This window comes from Hemitrygon akajei, chromosome 3 (genome assembly GCF_048418815.1).
Source record: "Hemitrygon akajei chromosome 3, sHemAka1.3, whole genome shotgun sequence".
NCBI classification, from domain to species: domain Eukaryota; kingdom Metazoa; phylum Chordata; class Chondrichthyes; order Myliobatiformes; family Dasyatidae; genus Hemitrygon; species Hemitrygon akajei.
Genome location: NC_133126.1, coordinates 164,648,776 through 164,664,992, shown reverse-complemented (window position 1 = coordinate 164,664,992; position 16,217 = coordinate 164,648,776). Strand labels below are relative to the sequence as shown.

General features: G+C 39.4%; 2 protein-coding genes across 8 annotated transcripts in view; one reads left to right on the top strand and one right to left on the bottom strand.

Annotated features, from left to right (window-relative positions):
* mcf2l2 (MCF.2 cell line derived transforming sequence-like 2) overlaps positions 1 to 16,217 on the bottom strand; it is a 331,126-nt gene that overhangs the window by 133,009 nt on the left and 181,900 nt on the right. The window lies entirely within an intron of this gene.
* Positions 1 to 16,217, top strand: part of b3gnt5a (UDP-GlcNAc:betaGal beta-1,3-N-acetylglucosaminyltransferase 5a) — a 48,716-nt gene that overhangs the window by 13,213 nt on the left and 19,286 nt on the right. For 2 of the 3 annotated variants that reach the window (XM_073041234.1, XM_073041232.1), the window contains exon 2: positions 7,809 to 13,248. The exons of the other annotated variant lie outside the window; for it this stretch is intronic. In XM_073041234.1, the coding sequence (XP_072897335.1) occupies positions 8,147 to 9,280 (1,134 nt within the window). In that variant the 5' untranslated portion in view covers positions 7,809 to 8,146 and the 3' untranslated portion in view covers positions 9,281 to 13,248. Of the gene's footprint in view, positions 1 to 7,808; positions 13,249 to 16,217 lie in introns of those variants that run through there. 3 annotated transcript variants of the gene reach the window in all.

The following is a 16,217-nucleotide window of genomic DNA, read 5'->3' as shown; positions in this document are numbered from 1 at the left end:
GTCCTTGCAAGTGAGTCCATAGGTTGTGGTATCAGTTCAGTGTTGAGGTGAGTGAAGTTATCCAGACTGGTTCAGGATTCTGATGGTTGAAGGTTGTTCCTGAACCTGGTGGTATGGGACCTAAGGTTTCAGTACCTCCCTGATGGCAGTAGTGAGAAGAGAGTATGGCCTGGATGGTTGGGACTCTTGATGGATGCTGCTTTCTTGTGGTAGCACTCCTTGTAGATGTGCTCAATGATGAGGACAACTTTTGCTGTGCTAGACTGTGCTGTATCCACTACTTTTTGTAGGATCTTCTGTCCTTGGGCAGTTTGTTTCCATACCATACTGTGAAGCAACCAGTTGGGATATTCTCCACTGTGCAGCTGTAGAAGTTTAAGGTTTTTATGAGATGCCAAATCTGCAAATTTTTTTTTAAAGCAGAGGTCTCCTTTTGTGATGGCACAAGTGCTGGTCCCAGGACAGATCCTCTGAAATGATTATAAGGAATTTAAAGTTACTGACCCTCTCTACCTCTGATCCCCTAACGAGGACTGGCTTCATGGACCTTTGGTTTCCTCCTTCTGTAGTTAGTCAGCTCTTCGGTTTTGCTGATGTTAAGTGAGAGGTTGTTGTGGCACCATTTGACCAGATTTTCATTATCCCTCCTATATACACTGATATAGTCAACAACAGTGGTGTTGTGGCGACCCACTTCCCAGCGCACTCGAACTGGCTCACAAAGCGGCGCGCGCCGGCATTGAGGCCGGTCCCAAAGAGGGTGCCAAGCCTGCTTCACCAGCAAGGGGAAAAGCCCGCACGCGGGACGGGACTGTGAATACGCGCCCCCTACAACATTCCCGCCCGGGGAGGGCGGGATCAAGAAGGCTTTAAAGCGAGGCCGCGAAGTTTGAATAAATCTCTTTTGTAACTGCAGCTCACCGACTACGTGTCGTTATTGCAGCGCTGCGTGTAGCACACCACTACAATTGGTGACCTCGATGGCCCAAACGATATTTGGACCGGAGATGAACGACGCCGCATCTGTTCATGCAGTTTCGTTAAAACTGCCAAGCTTCTGGATGCTGCGACCTCACCTTTGGTTCCAGCAAGCAGAAGCCCAATTCTACATTCGGCAGATAACCTCGGATGCCACACGTTACTACTACGTGGTGAGCTCCCTCGACCAGGAGACAGCCGCCTAGGTTGAGGAGTTCATACAATCGCCCCCAGCGGACGGCAAATACACGGAATTCAAAGCCTTGCTCATAAGGACTTTCAGACTCTCACGGCGCGAGTGAGCTGCCCGCTTACTGCATCTGGATGGTTTGGGGGACAGGCCACCTTCGGCTTTGATGAACGAGATGCTGTCCCTGGCCGGAAGACACAAGCCCTGCCTCATGTTTGAGCAGGCATTCCTGGAGCAGCTGCCCGAGGACATACGCCTGCTGCTGTCCGACGCGGATTTCAGCGACCCCCGGAAGGTGGCGGCCCGGGCGGACATGCTGTGGAAAGCCAAGAAGGAGAGTGGGGCGTCCGTCGCACAGATCACCAGGCCACACTCCCAGCAATAAACCAGACCAGACCCAGCCGCAGAGCCCGCTAACCCCAGAGGCAGGGGTGAGGAGACCAATGAACAATGGTGCTTCTACCACCAGCGGTGGGGCGCAGAAGCCCGCCGCTGTAGCCCACCCTGCAAGTTCCCGGGAAACGCCAGGGCCAGCCGCCGCTGATGGCTACGGTGGCTGGCCATCGGGATAGCCTCCTGTATGTCTGGGACAAGCAGTCGGGATGCCACTTTTTGGTCGACACCAGAGCCGAGAGGTGCACCGGGGGGTGTATCTGACAGAGGCGCCCAGTTCACCTCCAGCCTGTGGTCAGCTATGGCCAGCCTTTTGGGGACACAGCTGCACCACACAACGGCCTACCACCCACAGTCGAACGGACTAGTGGAGCGTTTCCACTGTCACCTGAAGTCGGCTCTCATGGCCCGCCTCAAAGGGCCTAACTGGGTGGACGAGCTCCCCTGGGTCCTGCTCGGAATCCGCACGGCGCCCAAAGAGGATCTGCACACCTTGTCGGCCGAGTTGGTGTACGGTGCACCCCTGTTCATCCCAGGAGAGTTCATACCAGCCCCAAGAGGGCAAGAGGAAGAACCCGCAGCAGTCCTGGGCAGACTATGCGAGAGGCTCGGAAACCTGGCCCCCATACCCACTTCACAGCATGGGCAGAACCCGACCTGCATACCCAAAGACCTGCAAAACTGTAAGTTCGTTTTTGTACCAGCGGCCCTACGAGGGGCCGTTTACGGTGATCAGAAACAATGGGTCCACATTTGTGCTGGACATTGGGGAGGGAAGAGGAGGTTTTCAGGGTGGACTGACTCAAACTGGCCCATGTGGACTTGGCGCAGCCGGTCGAGATTCAGGCACCGCGGCGCAGAGGCAGACCTCCCAAACAGAGTCCGACCCAGACTGTGGACATTGGGGGGTGTATCGCCGGTTCTGGGGGGGGGTTATGTGGCGACCCACTTCCCAGCGCTCTGGAACCGGCTCACGAAGCGGCATGCGCCAGCATTGAGGCAGGTCCCAAAGAGGGCGCCAAGCCTGCTTCACCAGCAAGGGTAAAAGCCCCCATGCGGGACGGGACTGTGAATACAGCATTCCCACCCGGGGAGGGCGGGATCAGGAAGGCTTTAAAGCGAGGCCGCGAAGTTTGAATAAATCTCTTTTGTAACTGCAGCTCACCGACTCTGTTGTTATTGCAGCGCTGCGTGTAGCACACTGCTAGTGTTGTCAAAAAACAGTGGAATTGGAGCTGTACGTAGCCTCACAGTCATAAGTAAAAAGCAAGTACAGGAAGGGGGCTAAGCATAGTCTTGTGGTGCACCTGTGCTGATAGTGACTGTAGAGATGTTATTGCCAATCCAAACTGACTGGAGTTTGCAAATTAGGATCCATTTGCACAAGGAAGTAATAAGGTCTGGGTCTCAGTGATTTGTTTTAAAGGGATGATGGTGTTGAAAGCTAAGCCGTGGTCAACGAGGAGCTTCTTGACGTACGCAACTTTTACTGTCCAAATTTTCCAGGGCTGAGCTAAGACCTAATGAAATAGCATCCTCTGTTGACCTGTTGTGACAGGCAAATTGGAGCAAATCCAGGTCACACTTCAGAAAGGAGTTGATATGTTCTCTCCTCCTCCATCAGCCAGTGAAACAAAAGCCTGAAGGCATGTAACACAAAGCTCAAGGAGAGTTTCTGTCATGCTGTTATAAGGCTATAACAGCATGACATGGTTCTCTAGTATTCAAAGAGACTCTGACTTCACAATCCGTCTTATGATCTTGCACCTGATTGTTTAGCTACACTGCACTTCCTCAGCAGCTGTTACTTTATTCTGCTTTGTTTTACATTGGTCCACCTCAAAGCGCTGTGTACATTAGGTTTTAACAGTATTGAAGATTAGCTTTTCACTTTAATTTGGTACATCCGACAATAATAAACCATTTCTGATTTGTCTGTGTCATGTTATTAATGTATATTAATCCAAAAAAGCTGCAGAATGGCACCAGCAATTATATAGTGTTAATGATTATTGGGATTGTTAATTCTAGTCTGTTCTAGCCTTTGGGATGTCATAGTGCAGTGACAACTTTGGAAACCAGTTTCAATTTTTTTTTACCTGAGTGGCAGGACCCATCTGTCAATTGTGATGAATGAGCCTGGAATATTGATATTTATCCCATTTTCTGTTTGATTTTCAAAATTGCTGTTACATTATGATGGAATAAAGGGATAGGTAAATAGGGGTATAGATTAAAAGAGATTAAAAGACAATGATTAGCTAATGATCAATTACCTTATAGGTACCTTATGTTGGTTGCTGTACAGCCAAAAAGAACCTTAGCCAGCAACAATGATGTACCAGACATTTTTCCCTAATAGTGTTAGACATAGGTCTGAATAAAGAATTGTCTGGTCACACAAAGCATTTTGAAGTATAACATAACTAAGTAGGAGAAGGATGGTGTAAGGGGGTGGGGGGGTAGAACATTCGAGAGTAGGGGCAGGTGTCAACATAAGGAACTGAGATTGTATCCATGCTGGCCTTGGCAGAAATAATTATAACTAACCAATAATGATTTTACATCTACCGTAGATTTCGCACTACAGAGCGCACCTGATTAAAAGCCGCTGGCTCTAATTTTAGAAAGAAAATCAATTTTGTACTTGTACAAGCCGCACTGGATTTTAGGCCGCAGGTGTCCCACGTTGTAATATGAGATATTTACACAGAAAGATATTACACGTGAGGATTTTTTAACTTTTAATTAAATCCATATGGTAACAAACAAATACATATTGCAAATGCTTTTTTTTGAACCGTGCCTGTAATACGGCTACTTTTAAATATACATAAGTATCAGTAACACACAAATTACGTTGCGTATACTTTTTTACTGAACAGTGCATGAACAACATTCCAATATCTCCTAGCGACTGGTAAAAATATATATGTACTGCAGCCTACCAGGAAAAGTTATTGATCGCCTTTAACTTAAAAGCAGCGTTTTCGCTCGCGTAATGCGCTCCCCCCACCTTCCCGTTTATCGCAAACCGGTATTTCCCACAAGACGTGGCGAAACCGGATGTGACGTCTAGCATTCCGGGCTGTAGTACAGAAAACATACTAACAAATGAATTACTAAGCGAAAATATTATAAACTAAATAACTGCCATAAAGGCAGCACAATGCTTTTCTTCGAGTGTTTTCCATGTTGATGAGGGTGAGTACAAATGACTGATTTACAATAATTTATTTGTGAAAGTGCGCTTGATTTATTGTACAATTTCATTGGACCTCTGTGAACTACTCATCAATTTTATTGGTCTACTGTTACGAGGCAAAATGTTTTTGGCGGCATGAAAAAAAATCATGCATTAGCCGCACCGTAGTAAAGGCCGCAGTGTTCAAAGCTGTTCAAAATGTGGGAAAAAAGTAGCGGCTTAAAATCCGGAATCTACGGTAATTGTATTATAGCATGTGATCAAAACTATTCTAAAACTGTATTAACTCACATAATTATAATATTTCCTGTAATGATCAAATTGTGTGGAACTGTGTTTGGGGGGGGGGGGGGGGAGGGCAGTGTCTGGACTGTCTCTTTGGGAGATCAGCCTGTAACTTCCCCCATAGCATGCTATGAATAAAAGTGAAGTTTGACAACGTATCACTTGTTTTATGGTTTTATTGAATTCGTGGTACCTTGCATTATTGCATTGGGTTGATCCGCCTTTGACAATTACAGCTTTGTAGCAGTTTTGCATTCCATTATTTCCATGGTATGGCCAAACAATGACAACTGTAATCCAGCTATTTCAGCAGCACTTCCTGAACAATCCCAAGTAGTTCAGTTTGGTTCAATTCTTCTGGTGAACTCGCTTACCAGTTTGCTATGCTAAAACTGAACTCTCCTATTTATTTAGTTCCCTTTTTGTGGATAAATATTCAAGATATTTCTCTGCAATTTCATGGACCTAAAAAAGGACTAAAATAAAATTACTACAAAGCAGTAGGCTAGATTATGCTGACAGCTAACAGGTAGAACAAAGTAAAAAGGAAGGCATGTAAAGCACTGTCATCAGCCATTATTTTCTATTTTTGTTTTTTTCAGTGTGCCTTATCTAAAGTAAATATGGGTTTATTTTAAAGTTAAACATGGAAGTATAGATAGATCTTTTGTGTGTAACCTTCCTTGTGGTGAATGAGCATTGCTGTAATTGCATGTAACAGATACTGAAACAGGAAAAAAAACTGAAGCTTTGTTCATTTGTAATGGGTCAGAATCTGCACTGACCTACTTTTTCCCGGTAGTCTATAAGACATAGGAGCAGAATTCGGCCATCTGGCCCATCGAGTCTGCTAAGCCATTCAATCATAGCTGACCTTTTTTTCTCTCTCCTCCTCAACCCCAGTTCCCGGCCTTCTCCCCGTAACCTTTAATGTCATGTCCAATCAAGAACCTATCAATGTCTGCCTTAAATACACCCAGCGACCTGACCTCCACAGCTGCATGTGGCAACAAATTCCACAAATTCACCACCTTCTGACGAAAGAAATTCTCCATATCTGTTTTGAAAGGGTGCCCCTCTATCCTGAGGCTGTACCCTCTTCTCTAGACTCTCCCACCATGGGAAGCATCCTTTCCACAGCTACTCTATCTAGGCCTTTTAACATTTGAAAGGTTTCATTGAGATTTTACCCCCCTCACCCCATCCTTCTGAATTCCAGTGAGTACAGACCCAGAGCCATCAAATGTTCCTTGTATGATAACTTTCATTCCTGGAATCTATCCAACTTGTAATCTCCTCAAAGAATTCCAACAGGTTTGTCAGGCAGGATTTTCCCTGAAGGAAACCATGTTGACTTTGTCTTATCTTGTCCTGTGTCAACATGTGCTCCATCACCTCATCCTTAACAGTTGACTCTAACATCTTCCCAACCACTAAGGTCAGGCTAACTGGTTTATAATTTCCTTTCTGCTACCTTCCTCCTTTCTTAAAGAGTGGAGTGACATTTTCAATTTTCCAGTCCTCTGTCACCATGTCAGAGTCCAATGATCTTTTTTAAAGATCACTTCTAATTCTGCCACAATCTCTAACACTACCTCTTTCAGAACCCTAAGGTGCAGTTCATCTGGTCCGGGTGACTTATGTACCTTTAGGTCTTTCAGCTTTTTGAGCATCTTCTCTCTTGTAATAGTAACTGCATCCACTTCTCTTCCTTCACACATTACAGCATCAGGCAGATTGCTAGTGTCTTCAGTATAGGTGGTATTTCAACTTTTTTCAAGTTCTTTTTCTTTCTTTTCAAATCTTATTATTATTATTAAACAAAATAACAAGAGTACATTGAAGTGGGTAACACAATGTCTCAAAGGAAAAAAAAACCCAATGTTTTAAAGATTGAAAAATATGGTGACACAAAAAAAAACCCTACTAAAGCAAAGAAAAGTGAGGAAAAAGAAAAGAACACATTAGTTTTAACCCTGGAGCCATGCGTCATACGAAAAGCTTCTAAAGATAAACATCAAACCGCCAGCAAAAAAAACAAAATTTACAATTAGATCGTGGAGGAAATCTATCAATTAACTCAAATGGTACTAACGAGCAAATGAACCCCATCTTTTCTCAATATCAAACATAGGTTCGAAACTTCGACTTGTAATTTTCTCCAAACTAAGACATGACATCACTTGAGAGAACCATTGTGACAGAGTGGGAGCTGACGTATCCTTCCACTTCAACAGAATGGCCCTCCTAGCTCTCAATGTAACAAATGCAATAACATGTTGGTCAGACAAAGAAATACTGCAGATATTTTGAGGAATTATTCCAAACAGCACAGTTAATTTGTTAGGTTGTAAATTAATTTTAAGTGCTTTAGAAATTGTAGAAAAAACTGCCTTCCAAAGCTGTTCCAGTATAGAACAAGACCAAAACATGTGTGTCAGTGTAGCTGTCTCAGTTGTACATCTATCACAATAACTATCAACATTAGAAAAGATTTTAGACAATCTCTCCTTCGTCAAATAGTAACAATGTACAATTTTAAATTGAATCAGTGAATGACTAGCACAGATCGAAGAAAAGTTAACCAAGTGCAGAATCTGCGTCCAGTCCTCTGTCATAAAAGTCAAATTAAGTTCCTTTTCCCAATCTTGTTTAATCTTAAAGGACACTTATCCCATTGTAATAATAAATTATAAATTCTTCCAATGGAACCAAGTTCTTTAATCAAATGAATTTGTGTTGATCTTTACTTGACAGGTTCAATGATGTGTTGGAATAAGCAAGAAGAATAATATACAGTCATTAAAATCACAACCAAAGATGAAGATTATGGATTTGGATGATCTTTGATTTCCTCCCACATTCTAACACATAGCCACATTACTGCCTGGGAGAAGCACTGGAATTTGAAATCTGCTATAATAGAAAGTTGCCTCATTGATTTTTACAAGTCAAACATCTAATTTTGTGTATTGGGTAACATTCTCACAGTAGATCTGTTTAGTTATATCGGCTATCCAAGACGGCATCAAAAGCTTAAGAAACAAAGAGCACAAGTCTTGAATTCTGCTTGACTATCAAATAAAATTTTCAAGATGACTACAGTGTACAGAAGAAGAAAACGCCAGTTTGTTCAGTTAGTTGTCACTTGTTTCTCCTGCTGCTTTGTTCTACTATATTGGGAGCAGCTAGATGCAAATATTATTAGTCATTTGAGGTCTTATTCTTACAGATATCTCATCAATAGATACAATTTTTTGAATGACAGCTTGACTCTAAACAAGAAGGCAGCAGCTAATCTTCATAAGTACCAGTACTTGATCACCCATGAAAACAAATGCAAAGATCAGGATGTTTTACTCCTTTTGTTTGTGAAAAGCTCTCCTGAAAATCGTCCTCGGCGGGATGCTATTCGTCAGACATGGGGCAATGAACAATATATAAATTCAGAGCTGAAGGTCACCATTAAAGTCATTTTTGTTTTGGGAGTACATAAAGATCTCTCCCAAAGAGAGACTGTGCAACATAAGTTATTGATAGAAGATCAGCAGTATTCTGACCTTATCCAACAGGACTTTGTTGATGATTTTCATAACCTTACATTGAAATTAATATTCCAGTTCAAGTGGGCAAATACTTTCTGCCAAAATGCTAAATTTGTCATGTCCTGCGATGATGATGTTTTTGTACACACTCCGAATCTCGCAAACTACCTACAACAGCTGGATAAAGAAACAAGTAATTTCTGGATAGGTCGAGTACACAGGGGTGCACCCCCTGTCAGAAACAAAGGAAGTAAATACTATGTTCCATATGAAATGTATCAGTGGCCTTCATATCCAGATTATACAGCAGGTGCTGCCTATGTTGTGTCCCAGGATGTTGCAGCCAAAGTCTATGAGGCCTTAATGACTCTAAACACCAGCCTTTATATTGATGATGTTTTTATGGGGATTTGTGCCAAAAAGATGGGAATATCACCACAACATCATGTATATTTTGCTGGTGAAGGGAAGACCCCATATCATCCATGTATTTATAACCAAATGATGACCTCCCATGGGCATGTAGAAGATATCCACCATTTGTGGAGGGAGGCCACACATGCAAAAGTGACTTCTCTCACCTCTGGATTCTGGGGACAACTTTACTGTCGACTGATCAAAGTGTTCCTTCTCTGCAAACCTTACTATGTAGACACATATCCTTGTATTGCTGCATTTTCCTGATGCAGTTATTTACATTAAGTAAAAATAGCACTGAATTTGTTATGGTTGAATGGGATAGGGTAAGAGTAAAGAAATTGAAAACATCAAATAGAAGAGTTTAATTGAGAACAAATTGACTTATAACTAGGAACATTTTATGACTGTTCATTTAGATTTTCAGTATGTGTAAGTTACCATAATCAGTTTACAAAATAAGAAATCAAAAAGATACATGAAGTAAATGGAGACTTTTACCAATATCTGCTGGTGCAATTCTCCAGAAGCATGTATACAGAGATCCAGTTGGGGAAAATGGTGAGCAGTGATCAAATGCAGACAAATATAGCATCTAGCCAGCTTTGATTACTCTGCCATGAAGCATTTTGCCAACTAGTTCACAAATTCTTAAATACATGTTCACAGTTTTAACATGTTTAATTAGAATTTAATATTGTTTAATGATATGAAAGGTAAAATATAATATTTGGCTGTTACTACATTTTGCACCTCATAGCAATTTCCTAAGCAGGAAATACTCTTGGAGATTGGTATGAAATAAATATCTATTTTCACTTGTTTTATTTTTAAATGGAAGTTTACTGTTGAGACAATTTTACACGAAATCAAACCTTCTCCCCTTCCACAATGTTTTTCAACCATTTTGGTACCTTGAGAATCAAATACTATAATTTTTATTAAAGTAAAATTCATTTAATCTTTCAGGTATATCAACATCCATCAAATATATCTTGGAAAAGAAATGCAATCCAAACTAGTATTCAAATGAATTGCATGGCTTTTACAAATCAGGGCTTTTAAGACATAGCAAAAAAACAATTCTAAAATTTCTAAATATTCTGCTGCTCTTGTTGCTGTTGCTCAAATGCAGTAAAATGATAGCTAAATATTTCTGATAAGTCTCTGAATCTTTTGTTTGCAAATTTGAGCCAGTGTTTTACATGTGAAAATGAAATTTAACTTTTGTCTCAACTAAAAGGAATTACTTTTTAAGAAAATGAGTATTCAGTAATTCTGCTAGTTTTCTTCCATATATCACTTCTATTATATCACTGATCCATCCTCAGTGATGAGAAAATAAATCATTCACTTCATCTCAAATGCCATCAATCCTGTGCAGTTGATAATGGCAGAAGAGCTGTGGTTTGAATTGAGCTGGTTTTAGTCTATACAGCCAAGTGTATGTGTATTCCAAGTAATGCACATCCCAGGAATGTGAACTACTAAATTTTTGGAAAAAGTGTGGAAATTGTTAAACAGCCACATTGTCTAGTTTATTGTATTGCTTGTTTTGCATATCTTAGCTTGTTTTTTAAAATTTTGCCACAATTTTTGCTTTGATTTTGTGTGTATACAATAAGATTGCATGTTCTACATCAAACTAATTTAAAATCCGATCTCTTTTGAAGTTCAAACATAATGTGATTACACAAGTAACTATGCTGATTAAAAGCCCTATGTTTCGATTTTATGTACAATTCTTAATATATTATACATTAGATATGAACTAATACCCATTAATTATCTCAACCCTACACTAGCACCAAGCTCCTTCCAGATCAAAATTTGATTTCTGTAGCTCCAATTAACAGAATCTGTATCTAGTTCTGATAAATATACACCCTTCCTCTCATATACACCCTTTATCCTCCATCCTGTTACTGTAATTTTTGTCTTCCATTTTCAGTGTGATGAAATAGAGTTCAGTAAAATGTCAGCTTGGCTCCGTGCATAAACAATATAAATTAGTCTAATGATTTTCTGCACTTTAAAGCATGAAATGATGAATCCCTGCTTTTCCAAAAGCACAATTCATTTGCAAGCATTCAACACCTTCTAAGGTATAAATTAGCATGTCTCTGTTCCTTTTAGTAGCTTTGCACAAGTCTTCAGAAATTTAAACTAAATCATACTTTTTTGGATTCTGCTTTGCTGCAGCTGTAGATTTTATAGAATATTGATAAATACTGTATTTAATAAGCCAACTTAACACTTAAAAGAATGTTAAAAGTTCCTTTTATAAACCTTAAATACTGGTTTGTCCCAATGCTGGGTTTTGCATTTGGTCAAGTGAAGTTGGGTGGCATTATTCAACCTGACACACCAATGAGTCAGTTAACTGGACTGATTGCCACATTTATAAACCTGGAGGACTAATGTGCAATTTGCTAGCTTGACAAAGTTTGCTTCATTAGAACATTTATTTTAGCTCCAGGAGACCAGTACCTTGCATTTGTGCTACTGGGCTTGGCTTTTTATCACAGCATCAGCTTTATACCCCAAATATTAAATGGTTTGCAAATGTAATCTTTAAGGGAAAAAAAGTTAGCAGATTAAATGCTTAGAGTTGATCCTCTTGAATCAAAAGAGAACTGTAGCTTAAGGCATGTGAGCTTTAAACAATCCCTATATATTATTTGCAGATTATTTATACAATAAAATCTTAATTAGGACATGCTACCCATTGGCATTGGGATTCTGAGCAATTGAGAATTATGATTCCATGAACTGCAATGAGAAAATCTGGTGAAGAGACGGTGTACTAAGGGATTCCCCCCACCACCACCCACTCAAATATCCAACATTCATATTTTGTATAATTAAAAGTACTGTAGATTAGTTTTAAAGCTAGTAGTAGTTGATTTAAGAATTTGTGCTTTGTACCTGCATAAAAAGTTTATTTAAAATTATTTGGATGTAGTTTCTCAAAGCTTGAATGGGAGTGTAGAGGAGAAATTTCATCTTTGTCTAGAAATGATTCAAAAATAAACACCTGTATTTACTAAAGAAAATAATCATTAATTTTCTTGATTTTTAAAAACTAAAACTCACTTGACCAACTACAATTGATTTTTTTTTAGGAAATTGAGTAAGAATGCTTGTTTAAATGAATGTGGACAGACTTCACCCACTCATTGTACAGTAATTCAATCTTTCAAACTTGTCATTAATTGCATATGAATTGGCATTTTCACTTGGGACATGAAGTTAAGGTAGGATATAGGAAAACACATTTGTCTATAATGGATGAACTTTGAGTTGGGCAGTTTTGAGGAAATGCTGCAGTGTTGTTTCATGTCTTTTCAAATACCAAAGGTTGCCAGAACAATTTTGTTCTTCAGAATTGCTCATATATTCATCTAGTGGATGATACATTATGTAAGTTTACATTGTTTTCCCAGATTATCATTTTCTAGCTCTGAATTGCCATATGTCACAATCATTTACACATGCTCAGCATAACACTTTGAATAGATCATAAATACAACACAAAAGAAAAATCACAAGTTCTGTTAGGATGGTATCCTGTTTCTTCGTGTCCCCCCCCCCCCCACCCCATACATTAATAGGATTTATTCTGAATTTTTAATATGAATACATTTGAGGTGCCATTAAAGTAACAGTTTTACTATTTTCTAAAATATCACCATAAATGTTTTTTTAAATTAAACTATTGAAAACTTTGTCCTACAAGACTTGAATATCATACTTTGCAGTGTACATTCTTAATATATCTTGCTGTTAAAGGAATAGGGTTTTCTGTACCTTAAACTATAGCTAGAAAGGGCTAGAGGTTGCACTATTAATGAAATTGGTTACACCTCTTAATTTTGTAGTTACAACCTATCTTGCACAAACTATTACAGCATTCAGGTTAAAATAGCAAATTTTGAGTTATTAAGCCAAAGCAGTTTTTGTAGTCACTTAAATTATCTGAAATGCAGTGCGCATATTTAAAGGTTTGTATAGCTATGTTTGGAAATGTGTACTTTACCTCACAGAATTTTTACTCAATTATAAGCCTTGTATTTATGAAAGGGTTTGATGTTAAGCCCTTTTTGGAATCCTCATGCTAGTTTTGCACCTGTTTAAATTTTCTAGCTCAGCTAGAAAATATATTTTTGTATTTTGACATGTTTCAAATGTTATGAATAACTGGACATAAAATAAAAGTTGTATAAAATATCAAATTTTGTTTTAATTAATAATTCAGAGTTCTGCATAAATAGTTAATGCTGAACAAATAATAATGCATGTTTTCTCTCCAGTTAAGTGGACATCAAATATTTTATTACTTTAAAGTGAGTTTTAGGGAAGGAAAACATGTTGTCTAACAGGAATGGGAATGCTGACAAATGCTCCAACTTTTGAAGATGGGTAAATGGGAGGGAACAACATTTGGGGAAACAACTACACTATAACAAAGGAACCAGTGGTAGCAGAATTGAGATCTGGATGTTGTGGTCAATTTAATGGAGAAACTGATCAGGTACTGTTGGATTTTAGAAAGAGTAATGTAAATGAAAGGGAGATTCTATTTTGAGGTACAATTATTGCAAGGGTAGACAATAGTCAATTTAAGTGCCATAAATAAATCTTTTGAGAACAGATTAGCTTTGTTTTACCTTAATCACAGTGCCTTTAAAGTAGAGCACCATGCCTAGATATGCTACCAAATAAAGTTTAATACCAAGCACAGCATTACTATGAGCTGGGGAGTGAATGTTTCGTCTGAGGCTGAGAGATGTTGAGGGGCGAAGGAGTTTAAGCCAGGAGCCCAGGCCAGTGGAGTGGGGACTGTCAATAGCCATTTTTAAAATTGGGAATTGCCATGCATCTGAAATTGGTAAAGATAATTGGATGGTTAGAATGATTTCTAGGAATTGGAAGGCAAGAGTCGTGCAGGTACTTAGTGTAATGAGGAAGCAAATTTTAAAATTTGGTTCCAGAGAAACAATGCATTAATATACATAAACTGCTTAGTAAATGGGGATAGATGATTGTAGCCAAGTTCCCTCCAGCAACTTCCTCTTCTCACCCCACTATCCAGCACACCAGGGGGGAAAAAAACTAAAGCTGAATAAGTCTATGCAAAATGTCAAATTCTAAAGAGTAGTATCTGACCAATTAATATCTTCATTGTTTTTGCTCTGTTACATGACCCTCATGCTGCAAATGCTGGGCAGTTAAGAGTTTACAATAAATAATTTGAAGTGTCTGGTTTTAAGATTTAGCTTTGTAATTGTGGCTGCAGGTTTGTCATCACAACATTGTTGCTACATATTGATATGCTTATGAGCCCTTTTTAAAGTATGAGGTGATGTGTTCTAAGCATCCTTATGATTACTGTGGTGTTTAAATTAAAAATTTTTGACAATCATTCTTTATTAACAAAGCTAATTAAAAAGACTTATATTTCTATCACATGACTTCAGTCCATGAAGTGCTTTCTCCTCTCTGCCATCAGATATCTGAATGGCCCATGAAACCACAAGCACTACTCTTTTGCACAGTTTTGTTGTAACCTAGGTTATGTGTCTTGCACAAAACAAAACAAAAAAAATCACAACATATGCCAGTGATGATAAGCCTGATTGCTCAAACAAAGTTTCAGGATCTGAGACATGTTGCAGAAACAGCAATATGGTCGTGGTCAAAATTCTGTTGCTTTAATGTGAAATTGTGTTTTCAGACTACATGTTTGGCCTAAATTTAACGTCTCATCTAAAATGTGGCAATCTTATCACGTAGTCATTTAAACACTGGTACATTAGCCCAGATTCTTGTCGGGAAACTGGAGCAGAAGTTGAAATTGGAATCATCTTATTTGGATTAAGAACTGAAAGAAATCAAGTCTAACATTTGAAAAGATAAGAAATAGTTCTTTGCATGTTTTGTTTGTAAAGGGGATCTTTCTCCTAAATATTTTCTCATCTGCCTTTTGTGTATTGTTGCACAAAATATTTGCAAAAGCCTCTTTTATTTTGCAACGCACATGAATATAGAAACAGCAAAAAGCACAAATAGACCTTGCACCTTTTCCAACTTGTCCTTCAATTTCAATACCAACATACTATTATTCAATACAATATTCCTGCTCTCTCCTTATGTTTACTGTCCAGGAATCTATCCATCTCCTCAAATATATTGAAATACTTGGCCTTCACAGCCTTATGAAGTAAAGGATACCAGTCCTCAGAAGCATTGCCTTCTCGGTTTTAAATGTTTTACCCCTCAACCCATCGAAGATTCTAGACAATCTAGTCAAGAAAAGCTCTCTTTCTACATCCAGTTTATCAGAAATCTGTACCTTTCAATGAGATCAGCTGTGATTCATCTGTGTAGACCTTGACTCCTTGTATAACAATCTTGGTATACTGGAATTGATCAAAGGCTAAATTCATAGTCATAGAGCACTATAGCACAGAAACAGACCCTTAATCCCATGTAGTCCATGCCAACCTGGACTTCTGGCTCAACCCACCTACCTACACCCAGGCCATAGCCCTCCATACATCTCTCATCCATGTACCTATCCAAACTTCTCTCGAGTGCTATGATTGAACTCATTTCTACCCCTCCCGCTAGCAGTTCACTTGCGCTGTCTTTGAGTGAAGAAGTTCCTCCTTGGATTCCCCTTAAATCTTTCACCCTAAACCTATGACCTCTAGTTCTAGTCTCACCCAACATAAGGGGAAAATAACTGCAAGCATTCACCTATCTATACCAGTTTATAATTTTGTATACCTCTAAGGTATTCTATCATTCTCCTGTGCTCCAGGGAATAAAGTCCTAACCTATTCAAACTTTCCCTATGCCCCTGGTCCTCAAGTCCCAGCAAAATCCTTGTAATCTTTCTCTGCACTTTTTCAATCTTAGTAATATCTTGTAGGTAGGTGACCAGAACTGTACATCAATGGGGACAGAAGAGGTTCCAGAGGATTGGAGGGTTGCAGATGTTGTTCCTTTATTCAAGAAAGGGAGTCGAGATAGCCCAGGAAATTATAGACAAGTGAGTGTTACTTCTGTGGTTGGTAAGTTGATGGAAAAGATCCTGAGAAGCAAGATTTATAAACATTTGGAGAGACATAATATGATTTGGAATAATCAGCACGGCTTTGTCAAAGGCAGGTTGTGCCTAACGAGCCTGATGGAATTT